At 40.6% G+C, this 17,554-nt stretch overlaps 1 protein-coding gene and 1 pseudogene across 2 annotated transcripts; both read right to left on the bottom strand.

The window, feature by feature from the left end:
* Positions 1-39: 39 nt before the first annotated feature.
* On the bottom strand, positions 40-5,134 carry LOC311359832 (acidic mammalian chitinase-like). The gene is made up of 10 exons (XM_084479863.1): positions 5,089-5,134; positions 4,970-4,996; positions 4,619-4,823; positions 4,191-4,356; positions 2,641-2,765; positions 2,426-2,549; positions 2,116-2,298; positions 1,847-1,963; positions 1,513-1,645; positions 40-1,429 (listed from the first exon to the last, which is right to left on the bottom strand). The coding sequence occupies exons 1-10, from the start codon at positions 5,111-5,113 to the stop codon at positions 1,101-1,103; spliced, it is 1,434 nt and encodes a 477-aa protein (XP_084335989.1). The 5' UTR covers positions 5,114-5,134; the 3' UTR covers positions 40-1,100.
* A 6,479-nt stretch (positions 5,135-11,613) lies between these two features.
* On the bottom strand, positions 11,614-15,611 carry LOC311359634 (acidic mammalian chitinase-like; annotated as a pseudogene). Its single transcript has 11 exons — positions 15,505-15,611; positions 15,382-15,411; positions 14,681-14,885; positions 13,770-13,826; positions 13,489-13,654; positions 13,034-13,158; positions 12,801-12,924; positions 12,523-12,705; positions 12,314-12,430; positions 11,992-12,124; positions 11,614-11,900 (listed from the first exon to the last, which is right to left on the bottom strand). The product of its transcript is annotated as an acidic mammalian chitinase-like (transcript).
* Positions 15,612-17,554: the final 1,943 nt, after the last annotated feature.

Below are 17,554 nucleotides of genomic sequence, written 5' to 3'. Positions count from 1 at the left end.
GGAGGAAAACAACAAACAACCAAGGCAGCGCCATCAGGATACAAAAATTATATTTATTTGATATATAAGTAGTTCCACTACCCAACAGCTCCGTCGCTGTGCCCTTCCCTTAAATTCAACCTCAATCACCATCACCTGTTCACCGGCTCCTTCCCCCTCATCAGTGATCCGGTGCGACCAATTAATTAATGCAACCGGCTCTTCGGACCCTCCCCCCCCACACAAGACAGTCACCACCCTGCCTTCACACAAATTCTTCATTACAATACAAAAAGCTACATGCTTATCACTTGAAGGGGTAGTTCAGGATTTTGGACATCGGGTCTCATTTCCAAGTGAGCCAGTGTGTTATTTATCTTTGGAGACCGTTTGCAACACTTTTCATTCAGTCCTTCTAGTTGCAGAAATCGCTGGTGCTAAACACCCCAGCCCGCAAACCCCCCCCCCCCCCCCCCAGCCCCCGTCAACAATTACGCAAGCCCGCAATTCCGTACCAGGAGGGGGGCGCTCCGAGGGGGTTTCGCCCTCCGAGGGGGTTTCGCAATTCAGTGTAGAACCGGCCCTGTCTAAACCCCCCAGGATCCCTTCGGGCCCACTGAACAACCACCCCCACGGTCGCAGTATATATACACTATATCATTAAAACAGGATTCACTAATCACCAGCAAGAGAATAATGTGTTTCCCATCAAAACCTTCAAATAATTGTAAATGTAATTTGCGTTGCACAAATTTGCAATTTGACATGTAATGTAGTTCTATGGGGAAATGAAAGTAAAAAAAACCAAACAATTGCACTTGGATAAGTGAGTTTGAGCCAAATCAGTTGTTACATTTACATTTTACATTTAGGAAATTCAGCTTTTATCCAAAGCGACTTCCAATAAGTACATTTGTCATAAGAAGGTAAAACAATATCTCGCTGTAGGTACAGAAAAGATGTTCATAGAACCAAGTGCAGAGCACTAACAATCGCTAAGTTAACCCATTCCCTGTATGCAACAAAAATAACTAGGATAAGATGCTACACAACTAAGTACTATAACTAAATGCGACATACAATAAGTGCGTACATTAAGTGCCAGTTATCAATGTTAATTCCTAGGCCCAATTACAGCATTTGCAACTGTCCTTGAAAACAAGGCCGGCTGGACACTTGTGTGCATACGTTGTCCCATGGGCGCACTGGTAGAAGGCGCTGACCTCATTATCATTGCTATAGAGGCCATCTGGCTTGCCTGCACAGAACGCAGTGCTGGGAATAGGGGCGGCAGCGGCGGTGGTGGTGGTGGTGGCGGCGGTGGCGGCGGTGGTGGCGGTGGTGGTGGTGGCAGCAGCGGCAGCGGCAGCGGCTGTAGTCGTAGGTGGGGCGTTACCGTTATCTGAAGCCGGGACTGTTATCGCTGTCTTGGGAACGGGAAGTGGCCCATCTGGCAAGGAAAGGAACGGTCAGCTCCTATCGGAGATGCTTTGAATGTGTCTGTGAAGGTGTAGTGTGGAGATGGGTGTTTACCTGAATTCAGAAGAGCGCGGAGGTGGCTAATCAGAGGGTATTTCCCCTGATTGCAGAACTGTCCTGAGAAATCATCTAGATCAAGAGCCCAAATGAACGCTCCTCCGTAGTTGTTGGTTTTGAGGTACTCTACCTGGAATAAAAATAAACAGTACAATTCATAACATTTATATGTGAAACAACCAAAACTAGAGCAATTTCACTTTCTATGGCTCTTATTACCTGAATCCATTTTTTCCCCACAGTATTAATATTTTCATGCCCATTCTGGTTATTTAAATATTGTTACACTACTTTAAATAGTAGATAATAGATAGATTGAACAGAGCATTACTTTGCTCCTGAAGCTGTCCTTGTTGTCATATCCGACCCACTCCGCTCCTTTGGTGGCATATGGAACCTGCTGATCATCTATCCACCGGACCGAAGCTTGCTGGACAAAAGTGCAAATCTAAAAGAAAAAAACAATCACGCGTTAAGCATATTGCGCACAACGTCATACCAAACACTTTTCTAAGCTAGTCAAATTAATGTAGGTTGTATACACCGCAGCCACAGGAAATGCTTTATTTCCTGGTTCGATGTCCTATTGTCCAACTGTACCTCATAGTAAGACCAGAAGCCAGCCTCTCTTGTGTAAGGGCCAGCAGTAGCGGGCCCGTTGGCTGGGGCTCCAGCCTCACTGAGTAGAGACGACAGGTGGAAGGCTCGTCCGTAGGTAGCCAGACCCAAATTCAGTTTGGCTGCAGGGGCTCCCTGATCCCGCCAGTACTTCATGGCAAAGTCCTGTCGGAGAAAAACAAACACTGCTTATTGTGAGAGAGAGAGAGAGAGAGAGAGAGAGAGAGAGAGAGAGAGGGGAGGATTGCATCAAAGTGCAGGGATACATGTTCTAAGTCTATGTTACACTCACTGAGTTGAACTGAGTATCTTGTCCGGTCTCATGCGTCCCCTTGAACAGCGGGCTTTGATGTGCTACTTTGCTCTCCCAACTAGTATGAAAGTCGTAGGTCATAAGATTGATGAAGTCCAAGTACCTGAAAAAAAAAAAAAAAGTACCCATTCATTTCACCACACAGCATTCTCTTTCAAGGGGAAATATCTTCAAGGCAGATAAAGGCTTTATACCTCGAGAGCTCTGCTATCTCATATCCACCATCAATTGAATCTATCCCAGCAGCTACAGCAGCAGTAAGCATCAGTCTGGGACGGCCTGTGGCCGTGGCCTCTGCTTCATAAGCCTCCATTAGTTCCTGAACAAACCAAAGCACTTTTTTACATGATTGATATTAACATCTTAACCGAGTGGGCCATATGCTAGGCAGATTGTGGCGTTATCCCGGTCTACAGCAACGCCATTTCCTATGAGGCGTGTACGCCAGTTGACAGTCCCTGGAGAGAAAACAATAAGGCCAAGACAAGAATAACAACAACTAAGACAAGGAGAATAAATAAGAACTACAAAATGCTTTTCCTGCTGAAAAAGCGGTGAGTGCTGTAGTGCAAAGTGAGGTTGAAAATATATGTTTTAATGAAGCATATTTTGAACCGTAAAGAAATAAATGAGCTGTTCTGATACTCTGTTTGAACTGTCAGTTTTACGGTTGTGTGTGTGTGTGTGTGTGTGTGTGTGTGTGTGTGTGTGTGTGTGTGTGTGTGTGTGTGTGTGTGTGTGTGTGTGTGTGTGTGTGGGGGGGGTTGTCAGCAATTACATAGCCAACGTGGTCTCATTATAGCCTAGGGCATACTCAACAGGGATGATCGCACAGTGGAATGCTGACAGAAAATCAGCGGACGAGTGCTGCTGGGCGGAGATGTTGTGATGTGATGCTCATTTCAGAAGCAGGGAGATTCCGTTCAAATATCGATGTCTAATTTGTCAGTTTGCTTGTAACCGTTCGTAACCGTTTAAGCTCTACATTGTGTTTCTAGGTTAAATATTGAGGTTGTTTATGCTCCGCCATGTCCGAAATGGTTAGCTTATGTTATAGCCACATTGGGCTAGATCAGGTGACATCATCACGCTCTAGCCTCAACAAGACAGACTGAAAATATATGAAGCGGGCATAAAATTTAACTGTTAAACTGTGAAAATCTGTTTAGATATATTTGAAATTCAAAGTGCGTTGATTTGTTAAATCGAAGGTTAACGTTTAGAAATTGACCAAGATGCAAAGTTTGAAGTAGTTGAAGTATCAGAGAATTCACACTTTGACACATTGACTTACATTATAAAAAATATTATAAAAGTAGAATATCTTAAAAAGTTTAAAATATTAAAAAATTTGAATGGTAGTGCGCGATTTCAAGCTATTATGAACATTTTAAAAGTAGAATGGAGTCTCTAGGGGAGAAATTGTGGAAGGAGTATGGTCCCAAAATTTGTAGAGAATAAGAAAGAAAGAAAGTAAGAAAGAAGAAAGCCTAAGACCAACAATATTTGAGCACTGCTTGCAGCACTCACTTAAATATGGACTTTTCGAGACATGTAACAGAAGACAGAAGAAGTCCCTCCCTCTCTCGCCTCTCGCTGCTAAACCCAAGACCAAAAGTCCCGCCCTCTCTCCACCAGTAACCCTAATTTGCATCACTCCGTCCCCAGGCTTCCGTTCCGGGCGTTCAGTCGTGAATGTGACCGCCTGGGGGCAAGATTACCCATAAGGTGCGTTAGATCTCACCTTGCATAGCAGTGTAAACCTGTGCTTGTCCTCCGCAGGGTTTCCCCTCGCTCCAGGGTATTCCCAGTCTAGATCCAGTCCGTCAAACCCGTGTAGTCTCAGCATGCTGATGGAGGACTGGATGAACGTGCCTCTACTGGCGGACGTTGCCACCATTTTAGTAAACCTGTTGAACAAATATGAGGAATTATGCTCTGAATAGGAATAGAGTATGCTTCGGAATAGAAGCATACTCTACAAGTACTGAAATGATACACATAGTAGTATATAAATATAAACCATCTCACTTTGCTGAGCCGAAAATCCATCCTCCAACGGCTAACAGTGTTTTCAAGAGTGGATTCCTAAACAATCACACACAAGTAAGTAGGCGGTTGTGTTTGGTGTTAAAATCAACAGTTCCTGAATGTCCTGGGAGTGAAGCTCACCTTTCTTTGAGCGTGTTGAAGGATTTGTAGAGCACCTTGTCATTCCTTTCAACAGTAGCGAGCTCATTAGCATAGTTTATACCAGCAAAGGCATAAATCAGGTGTGTGCACAGATTTGGGTCTACATCAGAAGGCAGGAACTTCCCAGCACCAGGTCTGTACTGGGACCAGTTGGTGAAGTAACACCCTAGTCTAGAAGAAGAGACTTGGACAACAATAACATGAAAAGTCATGGTTTACCATTGATCTGTGGTCAAAAGTTCAGTTATCAAAGCAGATGAACCTTTGACATTCATCAGACAACCTTGTTCAGTGTTAAGTGATATATGGTATTGATATTTCTGAACTCACCTACGCTGCCCAGGGCAAAGCAAACACCTTCAAACAAAGATTCAGTTTAACGTTCAAATTGAACTGCAGACAAAACCCATTTTATGTTGAATTATTGTTAATTTAAGGAAAAGTGTTACCTGCTAGTAGATGTAGCTTGTTCATGATGTTGGCAGTGTTGTCAAAGAGTCAACTTTCAAAATAAGTGATCTGGAAAGATTGCTTAGATTGGTCAAGACACAATATGCACTGCCCTTATATACCCTGCCCTGCCCTAGTAAAGAAAATACTTCACTAGAGCACGTCAACCAAACTCGTTGACAGCAATTATCAAAACAAAGAGCCGAGTTGAGCAGGAAATATTTGATTAGCAAATCTAATTAATTTTCAGCTGTGCAATCTTTTGTGTCTTGAAGACAATGTGTGGAGGCATTTATGACCATGATGGCCATCTCCTCTTTCAGTAGGTCAGCCAAACCTGATCTTCGGAACAGCTTAAATTTGTTCCTCCAAACTTTTGTTTTCATTCAGTGCCATGCAGGCCTGGCACTGAAGGCCTTCTAAAAGCATGAATGCCTTTTTAATAAACAGTGTAACACTTTCATTGAGAATAAATTGGAGAAATTGTTCATTGTTTTGCAATTTTCTTCTGCATCTTGAAGAGCCCTTTTGCGATAATTATCCACTTATTTTTTAAAAGGGAAAAATAGTTGAGTGAGTTTGTTGAATTTTGTTAAATGTCAAAACTGTATTAGTGTCTATAAGATTAGAATTTGCCATAAGTAATATATTTTTTAATTACACATTATAATTACGATTATTTCAAAATGACAATAGCCCTCCCACTGCCATCTTAGAGACGTCGCAGTCCTCATCCCAAGGATGCAACATAGTCACATCTCTTTGGGCCAATTAAGGGTGGTCACTACCCTTAATTATGAGTGATGTACGGTGGCTGAGAAGGGTCACAACACATGCAAACACCACAACACCTGCATATACAGAAAACACCTGCAAATTCAGAAAACACTTTCATCAATTACACAACACGTGTGCTGCAATATCCAAAACACATGCATATTCAGAAAACACCTGCAAATTTGATTTGAATTTGATTTGCTTTATTTTTAGTGCTATTTTAATTTGGTCCCTGTGTGTTTGTCTGTAACTGTTTGTCTGTAAATGTGGTTTATTGTGCTGCTGCCTGTCTTGGCCAGGTCACCTTTGAAAAAGTGATTTTTAATCTCAATAGGTTTTTCTCCTGGTTAAATAAAGGTTAAATTAAAAAAAAAAAAAAATAAAAAATTCAGAAAAACACCTGCAAACTCAGAAAACACCTGCATTGATTTCACAACACGTGTTGCAAATATTCACAACACGAGCAAATAGGGAAACGAACTGCAAGTAATGACAACGGAAATGTTTCCGGGGGGACCATAATCAGTGACGGTCCCATATCCGGTTGGCGGTTCTATTAAATTACGAACGTCTTCAGTCATTGGATTGCATAGATATACATACTGACTAGATATCATAGATATACATACTGACTAGATATCATAGATATACATACTGACTAGATATCATAGATATACATACTGACTAGATATCATAGATATACATACTGACTAGATATCATAGATATACATACTGACTAGATATAGATATACATACTGACTAGATATCATAGATATACATACTGACTAGATATCATAGATATACATACTGACTAGATATCGTAGATATATATACTGACTAGATATCATAGATATACATACTGACTAGATATCGTAGATATATATACTGACTAGATATCATAGATATACATACTGACTAGATATCATAGATATATATACTGACTAGATATCGTAGATATATATACTGACTAGATATCATAGATATATATACTGACTAGATATTATAGATATATATACTGACTAGATATCATAGATATATATACTGACTAGATATCGTAGATATAAATACTGACTAGATATCGTAGATATATATACTGACTAGATATTGTAGATATATATACTGACTAGATATCGTAGATATATATACTGACTAGATATTGTAGATATATATACTGACTAGATATCGTAGATATATATACTGACCGCATTCGGCTTCTAAGCATGCGTCAACAATGCCGCCATCTTGCCGCGGGGTAACCACCCACCTGAATGAATGAACGTCGATGGGGCAGAGGTCCTTTCCCAGTCTAAATCACTCTAAAACGCCTTATTTTAAGGCAATATTCAAGCGGGTTGGTTTCTGACATAGGTCAGACGTGTAATAATAGTAAAAAATATATATATATTTTTTAAATTTATTTTTACTAGCATTACCACAAACACACGTTTGACCCGACCCGATTGAAGATGAAAAAAAAAGTGTTTTAGAGTGATTTAGACTGGGAAAGGACTTCTGTCCCATCGACATTCATTCATCCAGGTGGGCGGTTATCCCCGGCAAAATGCCGCCTCCATCTTGCCGCGGGATACATATTATGGAACATATTATGTTCCACTGAACAGCGCAGCTCAGGCAATATCTAGTCAGTATATATATATATATATATATATATATCTATGATTGGATTGTGCTACAATAGGTACGTGTTTCTCTTTTATTATGACAGACTTGTCGATGTGCTCTGATAACAAAGTGGTTTTGTGTGTTTTCTACATATTAAGTCATTGTCCCCATAACGTATGCATAGTAGTCCATGCAGATAATTGTTGTTATCAGAGCACATCGATAAGTCTGTCATAATAAAAGAGAAACACGTACCTCTTGTAGCACAATCCAATGACTGAAGACGTTCGTAATTTAATAGAACCGCCAACCGGATATGGGACCGTCACTGATTATGGTCCCCCCGGAAACATTTCCGTTGTCATTACTTGCAGTTTGTTTCCTTATTTGCTCGTGTTGTGAACATGTGCAAGGCATGTGTTGTGAAATCAATGCAGGTGTTTTCTGAATTTGCAGGTGTTTTGGAATTTGCAGCACACGTGTTGTGTAATTTATGAAAGTGTTTTCTGAATTTGCAGGTGTTTTCTGTATATGCAGGTGTTGTAGTGTTTGCATGTGTTGTGACCCTTCTCGGCCACCGTAGTGATGGGCTTAAAATGGGCTTAAATGGGTGAAATATTTATCCACCTCCTTCTCAGAGAAGGGTGGAACAAGACGTATATTTTTTCACACATCTAAACCACGTAGAAGCGGACTGACAGGAGAGGGCTGAAGCGGCAGTCGGTCTAATTCGAGTTCAAGCTTCTTCATTGACAAAGCATGCTTCCGCTCATCGTGCTCCGTTCACCTTAACTCAAGCTTGTGCTCGAGTCTGCAGAGCTCTAGTCTGCTCAAGCTCTTTCTCCCCAAAGAGAGAGCCCAAACCTCCTTCTCAGCCTTCAGCTTTTCAAGCTGTAGCTCATCGGGGTCAATAGGAGCATCAGTCTTCAACACTCCTTTCCTTTCTAACTGGCTTTTTACAGCAAGGAACAAGGGCTCTTTAATATTCTTCTCTAGCGCTGTTATCACCAAGTCATAGTGCATAGCCACTGTGCAGAGTTGTGATTTGGTTAGGCCAGACAACAACTCTTCAGAAGGACTAGCAATAAAAGCTTCAGGAGATGCCATTCTGAACTCAGTGAGTAACAAACTCACTCAAACAAGCCAAAACACAAAGCACAATTCACAAAAATAGCTATGTGCTAAGCTACCTATTCCCAATAGGCGCTAATTTAACACAAGCTAGAGTACCTTTAACAGCAAAGAGCTACAAAGCGGCTACAAAACAAACCAATCCAAATTTGAGCCACAAAGATAATACAGGCTACTAGTGCTCTTTCACACACAATCAGAAAATAGGCTTCAATGTGATACGCAGTGCAACACACAAATGATCTGGTAGGCTAAAAAACAGAACAAAGTAGACATTTAAGTTCAAACAAACTCACTAAATTTCAAACTGCTTCACAAAAGGCCAAGTTACTAAAACAAGTAATTAAGCCAAAGGAGGCAACACCTCCACATCACAGTAACTTCAAATGACAAGGAATGTCAGACTAAAAATCAAAAAATAGACCAATTTGTTTGTTCAACAAACAAAGCGGTAATGCGCAACAAGTTAACCAACTTGCACAGTGAGTTGTCTGGCGAATGCCTGCCCCTGACAGAAGTTATAACAACATCGGACAAGGATTGTCCCAAAAACAACAAACAACATAGCACAAAATGAACACCACAGTCAGCTGATACCTCCACACTCATGTCTTGTCTTGTCTTTTATGTCTGTGTTAATGTTTATTTGTGACTGGAGCCATATCAAAGAAAATGTTCTGTAACCCTTGTGTAGCAGACAATAAAGTATATATATATATATAAAGGCAAAACACTTAACAGCGCCCTGAAGGAAAGGCAAAGCCCAGCTGGAGCCCTCTTCCAGAGACTGCACCAAACTAATAGCCAAGACAACCTGAACACACAAGTGAGTCTATGATCTGGATTTTTCACCAATCAGGGATCCAGGACGAGCCCCCCAAATGATGTAACGGTGGACTCATACACCATCACATAATAAAGGGAGTCAAACTGAATTCAATTTTAAATCAAAAAGGTAATTTATTTGAAATGGTACAAAACAAGGGAAAACAAATGTCTAGGGATAATAATGTTTAAATGCAAGGATATGGTTTGTGTGTGAGTGGATGCGGTGAATGTGTCTGTATGTTAGATGTGAGACTATATAGTCAAATAGAGAATAAAGCAAAGTGCCCATGTAAAAGAGTAAAGCAGTAGAGTGCCTGCAGGCTACATCAACCAATGCAGGCACCGGTTTTTCTAAAAACTAGATGTTGCCCGTTTAACTTAAGGCTTCTACAGGAGCATATACCATTGTTTCACAATATAACGGCGTGTTGTTACTATACTTTTGATGGTTACGACATTATGGCTTTTAATCAAAACCTCAATGGAGAAAATTAATGGGATTTTTACTTCCGGAACCACACTGTTGTGCTCTATTGGACTCCTCTAGTGTCTCCCACTCCCGTTCCCCATTTACTTAGCATACCCTTATCTTCCCACCCTGTATTCCCAGTATATTACAATGTAAAGACACATCAACATTACAGTAAAAATAAGTTACATCTTAAACATCTTAATCATTACAGTGTAAGTTAAATCTTAAATATCTCAATCATTACAGTGTGAGAAGTTGCATATTAAACAATACAGTTATATCCTATGTGAGGTAGAGAATACTCTGGGTTTAAAATCCAATCATCACCTTGTTCATTAACCTGATCCTAAACAGCCATGACTTACCACATGTGTTTAAGCGATAAAACCTTGTGTAACCAATAAAACATGCATTCAAATAATTCACAACAATACCATTGTATGTATAGCTGGCAGTGTCTGACTAGTTAACTCTAACCTCTAAGTTAGAGTAAGTACCATGAGACAGGGAGACTGCAGGAGGGCATTTCCTCCTTTTGGACGTCGCAAAGCCCTCCTCGTCTCCCCCTCTCATGGTGACGTGAGCCAGACATCCCCCTCAGGGGCCACTTATACATACAACGTCTAAGATTTAGCTTTATTGTGACAATATTTACCTTATATACTTATATACCTATATACTTTACCTTAACATCTAAGTGAACTGAGAAATAGAATGATGTCATTGACCACAGAGGGATAACTGTCTCAGTGGTCACCAGTCACCCTAGGGATGTCTGATCTAATCAAAAGGATAAGGGTCTCCTAGCAGAGGACTATCAGGAGGTGTTATGAATGGCAAAGGGAATCCCCTGAAACAAGGCCCCCTTTAACTCGGCTTCTTTCCACACTGGTATCAAACATATAGGCAAGATGTTCCCCATAGTTCCTTACGGCCTCAATCATTTTCTCCCATAGGACCTGTCTCTTGGTTATTGAATCATCACTCAGCCCTGATCAATTGTTGTTATGAAGCATTGTCCAAAATATAATACAAAAAGCTACATGCATATCAGTTAAAAGGAGTGTAGGCAGTTTTTAATAATTTAATGAACATTTATTATTGATAAGAACATGATCAAAACTAGCGTACTTTGAGCTTTTTTATTTTTTATATCACCTAATAATTAAATGGAGCTGTTTTACTATATTAAAGATTGCCAGGCAGTTGTATATTCAGGTAATGCCAAGATATCACAATAGAGAAAAGATCTCTGGACTTGGACTTTAATACATACATGTCCACCTTTCTACAAGCTGAACAGTACAAGTTACTGATTCATTTTCCATGGATAAAACACATTGAGCTTGCATGTGTCTGTGTGTCCTTATCTTGTGTTTGTATTCTAAAGTATGATGTTTAATGAATCACAGCAGGCAAAGGGGTCAATAGAACAGTGTAGAAGTACAACTCAAAGCAAAAAAGTATTTGAAATCTTTATTTGAAATCCTAATTAATAAAGGCTAAGACACGTTTTTAAAAGGGGGGACATATTTGAATGGCGAAATACAAAGAATTCACTAGCATCACCAGCATGAGAATATTGTGGTTCCCATCACAACCTTCAAATAATTGTGCATATAATTTGCATTTGAAACTCACAATTGCACTTGGATAAGTGAGTCTGAGCCAAATCAGTAATCAATGTTACCTCCTAGGCCCAATTACAGCATTTGCAAATGTCATTGAAAACAAGGCTGGCTGGACACTTGTGTGCATACGTTATCCCATGGGCGCACTGGTAGAAGGCGCTGACGTCCTTATCATTGCTATAGAGGCCGTCCGGCTTGCCTGCACAGAACGGAGCACCAGGAATAGGGGCGGTGGTGGTGGTGGTGGTGGCGGTGGTGGTGGCGGTGGCGGAGGGGAGGATGGCGGGGGTGGTGGTGGCGGCAGCCGTAGGGACTGTTATCGTTGTCGTGGGAACTGGAAGTGGCCCATCTGGCAAGGAAAGGAACGGTCAGCTCCTATCGGGGATGCTTTGAATGTTTTCTGTGTGAAGGTGGAGTGTGGAGATGAGATGGGTGTTTACCTGAATTCAGAAGAGCGCGGAGGTGGCTAATCAGAGGATTTTGCCCCTGATTGCAAAACTGCCCTGAGAAATCATCTAGATCAAGAGCCCAAATGAACGCTCCTGCATACTTGTTGGCTTTGAGGTACTCTACCTATGGAATGAAAATAAACAGTACAATTCATAACATTTATATGTGAAACAACCAAAAACAGAATAACAATTTCACAAACTACTTTCACTGGCTCTTATAAACTGTATCCGTTTTTTCCCCACAGTATTAATACTGTCATGCCCATTTTGGTTATTTAAATATTGTTACACTACTCCACACATGTTTTACCTTGATCGCAATGCTCTCCCTGTTGTCAAATCCAACCCACTCGTTTCCTTTGGTGGCGTACGGCACCTTCTGCTCTTCGATCCAATGGACCGACGCTCCGTTAAGGAACGAGCAAATCTAGCATCCACACAAAATTAAAGGGGGGATGTGACGGTGCAACAAACGCATGAAGAAAGGTGGAGCAATGCTGTGGTGGTCTGAAGCATCACCTCATAGTAGGCCCAGAACCCTGCTTCCCGGGTGTAGGTGCCCGCAGAGGCCGCTCCGCTGGCTGGAGACCCCACTCCTGGTGTCGGCCCGGTCATGCGAAACGTCCGCCCATAGGTGGCGATACCGAGCAGCAGCTTGTCAGTAGAAGCTCCTTGGTCTCTCCAGTACTTCATGGCAAAGTCCTGCACACACGAGAACGGTTAACAGCAGAACCACAAACGCATGAGACTTGTCGGATTGTAAGGCCTCCGTTGTCGTAGACCGGCCGTAAACTCACCGTGTTAAAGAAAATGTTAATCCCCTCGTCAGAAGAACCGCGGTACAGCGGGCTGTTGTGACCGGTGAAGGTGTCCCATGCTCCATGGAAGTCATAGGTCATAACGTTGATGAAATCTAGAATACTAAACAGAAAAAAGATACGGGACAGCTTGAGACCAATTGGAATGATAATATTGAGATGTTTTAACGAGGGCAATGTTTGAAGGCTCTTACTGTCGTAACAAGACTCACTGTGACAGCTCAGCAATCTCAAAACCGTTGTCAATGGTTTCCTTCCCAGCAGCCACTGCGGCTGTGAGCAGCAGCCTTGGCCTCCTGGTCTCAACTGCCTCTTTTTCAAACGCATCAAGCAACTCCTGTACCCAAGAAAGAATTAGGAATTCATTTTTAGAGTTGCAAATAAATTTATAATTTGTATAATAATAATGAGAATAATAATGATAACTTATATAATAATAATAATAATAATAATAATAATAATAACAACAATAATAACAATAATAAGATACAATAATACTGATGATAACTTATATAATAATGATAATAATGATAAGAGTAATAATAATGATAAAACAAGAGTGAACTCATGTGTCTGACCTACATTCTTAATTTGGGTCATTTAATAATCATGGAGTAATCAATTTTGACATGTTTATCAGTGGTTGGACTTTGAGTAATGGGCTGACCTTGCAGAGCAAAGTAAACCTTTGCTTATCTTGTGGTGGGCTGCCCCGTGAACCAGGGTACTCAAAGTCCAGGTCCAGCCCATCAAAACCATGTGTTCTCAAGAGATGGATGGAAGACTGGATAAATCTCTGGCGGTTGTCAGGAGTAGAAACCATGATGGTGAACCTAAAGGAACAAGTAGGACATGTGTAAAGAACAGGCTGTAGCATATAAAGTATTCATCGTCAATAGTAATCCTTTACATTTCTTATTTGTGTTCATATTTTCACTTTTTACTTACTGTGAGGTTCCAAAGTTCCAGCCACCAACAGCTAACAACGTCTTGAGGCTAGGGTTGCTGTTGAATGAACACAAGAAGAGGATTTTTTAATACTTTTCCAATAATGTTTCTCTACATCTAAAATATAGAATAGAATAGATCTGTATTTGCCATGAAGGGCAATTTGTCATCAGTGAACATACAAACGGAAAACCTAGGTTGTTATTATTATTATATTATATTATTATTGTTGATATTTTTGTGATATTAATATTCATGATCGGGTAATGTATGATCTTTCAACATTTTCAGGTGGATAATGTTAAAAAATGACGATTATTTATTTTAAAGCTTGTTTCATGTGGTCCCCCCCCCACTGGTTGGTGCCCCTGGGCGCTGGCCCAAGTGCCCTTATGGATGATCTGGCCCTGTCAGTAAGGACAGCAGTCGGCAGGGATCTCACAATGTTTGAGTGCCATTACATATGTATTATTATTCAGTAAATAGCGCTAATCTATAAACATAGATTTTTCCCATCTTGTATTTTATGTGCTATGGGTTTTACGCTGCTGTTGTGCAGGTTTGCTGGTGGCCATTATTGTTTTTTAAGTGATTGTGGCAGAAAAGGTATTTAATGTAAATTAACTACCAGCAAATACATTTTCCTCCACTATAATTACATTAATGTTTTGTTTTGTCAATCTGACGATGCAAGTATTGTGGAAGCAAAGATGCCTGATCCTCACATTTACTGATCCATCCCACCCCCACCCCCATCCCCACAATTTAACTTTAGCCACAGATCTAGAAAGCTAGAAAATAGCTAAATTAATACAAAGAAAAACAAAGTGGTTTGTATTTTTGGATTTTCTGTTCCAAAGTGTTTGTTTTTAGTATAAGCCCTGCGTAGGTTTTCAACTTGGTATATGTACCTGTTCTTGAGGTCGTTGAAGGACTTGTAGAGGACTTCGTCGTTCCATTCGTACGTGACGAGCTCGTTGGCGTGGTTGAGGATGGAGAAAGCGTAGATCAGATGTGTGCACAGGTGGGGGTCTACGTTAGCAGGCAGGTATCTACCCACACTCGGCCTGTACTGGGACCAGTTGGTGAAGTAGCACACCAGTTTAGTGGACGACACTGTTGGAAAGGAAGCAAGACACATGGTTGGACATGGTGCATAGACTAGGGTGACCAGACGTCCACGTTTCCCAGGGATAGTCACAGTTTGATGGGGATCGTTCCAGTTTTATAAAAACTGATTATTAAATATAGTCTTGATTTTTAAATGGCAAAAGGTTCTAGCTTGCTCATGAATATTAATTGCAACAGTTGGTCATTAGTCTTGTGTCTCTCTGACCGGCTGTGCCTCCCTGGGTCCATGTATTAACCTTCTACCCTAAGCCCGATTCAGGCAGCTACTTCGCCTGTTTTTGCTGGTTTACCAAAGCCTAAAACACAGAAAGCCTTTGGGCACATAGGCCTACTGCCAACATATGGATAGCCAAACTAGAAATGGTCCGTTTTTTGGGGGGGGGGGGAATAGTGTCACCTTAGCATGGACTGTATATATAAGTATGAGCAAAAACAAATTATAAGACATTATTCTGAAAAGAGTATGAAATTTGAGACATACCCACTTGGAGAGACATTAAAAGAACCAATCCTAAAAACAAACAAGGGTTATATTCAATTAACATTGAATGAATATTTCCAAACAGGTGTGGTATTGAACTGAAGAACAAAAGGAGAACCTTACCGGACAGGATGGTTAGGTTGGCCATGGCTGATTGTGGTTTTGCTCTTGTTACGGTGACACCTGCAGGGAAGACAATCTGCATTCATCACTTATCCAAAACCAAACATTTCAATCATTTTGTAATATTAATCAGCTATTGGTTGAACACAAATCTTAATTTCCCAGAGCAGGAGATGCTGACTTCTAACTCATCACTGGATTTTTTTTTCTCCATTAGCAGCAATCAATAAATAAAAAATACACCACCAAACAATACAGACACCAGAGCAAAGACTTACTGATGTTGGACGACACTCTGGCCTCTCTGCCTGAGCTGCGATGTTATTTATCGACGGGAGAAAGTGTCAGGATCAAAGGCTTGCCTCCTGACATGTGTCTCAATAGCTGCAGTACAGTACGACTACGTTAGGCATCTTAAAAGATGATTCACTTCCCTATCTGATTTTTCTTGATTAGGGTAATTAAGTAGTGGGGTAATGTAAACCATGCATCTGTTTTACAGTTGCACTAATAAAAGGGCTCGCTGTGGATAAGATAATACATATGACGCATGCATTTATAATGGGTTTCCCGGCAAGTGCTTCAATTATATCTAATTATATAAAACACTGAAATATTTGGATTCAGATCCTGGACTGAGCAGATTGTGTTATAAAACCGGTTAGAAAACCTTCTCATATACTGAGTGGCTCGTTCATATCTACGCCTAATTAGAAAAGTAAGTGGCTCTAGTTGAAGAAATAGCAAGCAATGCTTACTTAGTCTGGAGGAGGAAGGCCAGACGGAGGAATACTTCATAGGATCGTCACTTTAAAGAGATCAGTATTTCAGTGTTTATTGATTTACTTGAACTTGAATTACTGTTGTTGATAAACATCGATCATGTAACAAGTCAATTAAAGCAAATAATATAGCATGCAAAATAATCTTAAATTGAATACCAATAAAACCCACTAGGACAATTGTGTACAAAGTCTGTCTGCCTGTTTCACAACAGTTTTATGGAGAGTTGGACAACAATGAAGCTCTGTTTTCACCCCGTGCTCCAATCAAATGAAACTGGAATGCAATAAAAATTTAAAATGCTTGTCACCAAATAATAAACTGGCGGCACACAAGTACTGTCCTTGGAAACGTAATTGTAAACGTCATTGGAATATCAAATGTCAAAGTTCAAATAGAAAGCAACTCCATAACCCCCCTGGAAATGATGGTGTGACGGGTCGTGACACCTCTTACAGAGTTTAATATAGCAGGAGTTAAAGATGGGTTTAAAGATGGGACCTATTCACAAAACTATTTTCACTGGCTTAACTCGTTTGTTCTAGACAATGACATTTTCCAGTTGCGTGACATGAGGTGACACCTCTTACAGGGTTAAATATAGCAGGAGTTAATGAACGGATTAAAGATGGGACCTATTCACAAAACAAATTTCCACTGGCTTAACCCTTGTTTGTTCCAGACAGTGACATTTTCCAGTTGTATACATTTCAATTTATCTTAAAAACAATGTTTTTACCAAAATCTTCAATTTCCAAAGAAAAGACACAAATAGTCACTCAGCTCTAGAAGTCAAACAACACTGCATGAAAACATCCAGCCAAATATTGGTTTGTTCTCGATGAGGGTTACAGTGGCAGAGGAGCGCGTGAAGGTTAGTGTTTCATTAGCCAGACAGACTGCTCGGACAGCAAGAAACACGTTACAATGGGGGATGATCTGCAAGGCATGCCTTTTGCACATGAAACGAGTAAAAACACAACTAAAAAGCACACATGCACAAATGAACACACAAACACCCATACATACACACACACACACACACACACACACACACACTCTGTGTGACACTTTGCGGAATCCACCTTTTTTCTTTTATCATTTTCATGTTTTTGGTGACCCCTGACCGGTCACAACCTGTTCTGGCTGAGACTTGTCCATCAGAGTAAAAAGTCAAAGTGCACGTTGATAAAGATTAAAGGCACTTCATGCTCCATGTGTTTCTTATCGTCCGGATGTTTGTCACCGTCACCCGAGTGGCACGCCG

The sequence above is a fragment of the Micromesistius poutassou genome (genome assembly GCF_964030765.1).
Source record: "Micromesistius poutassou genome assembly, chromosome: 15".
NCBI classification, from domain to species: Eukaryota; Metazoa; Chordata; class Actinopteri; order Gadiformes; family Gadidae; genus Micromesistius; species Micromesistius poutassou.
This window is presented reverse-complemented; position numbering and strand designations above follow the sequence as displayed.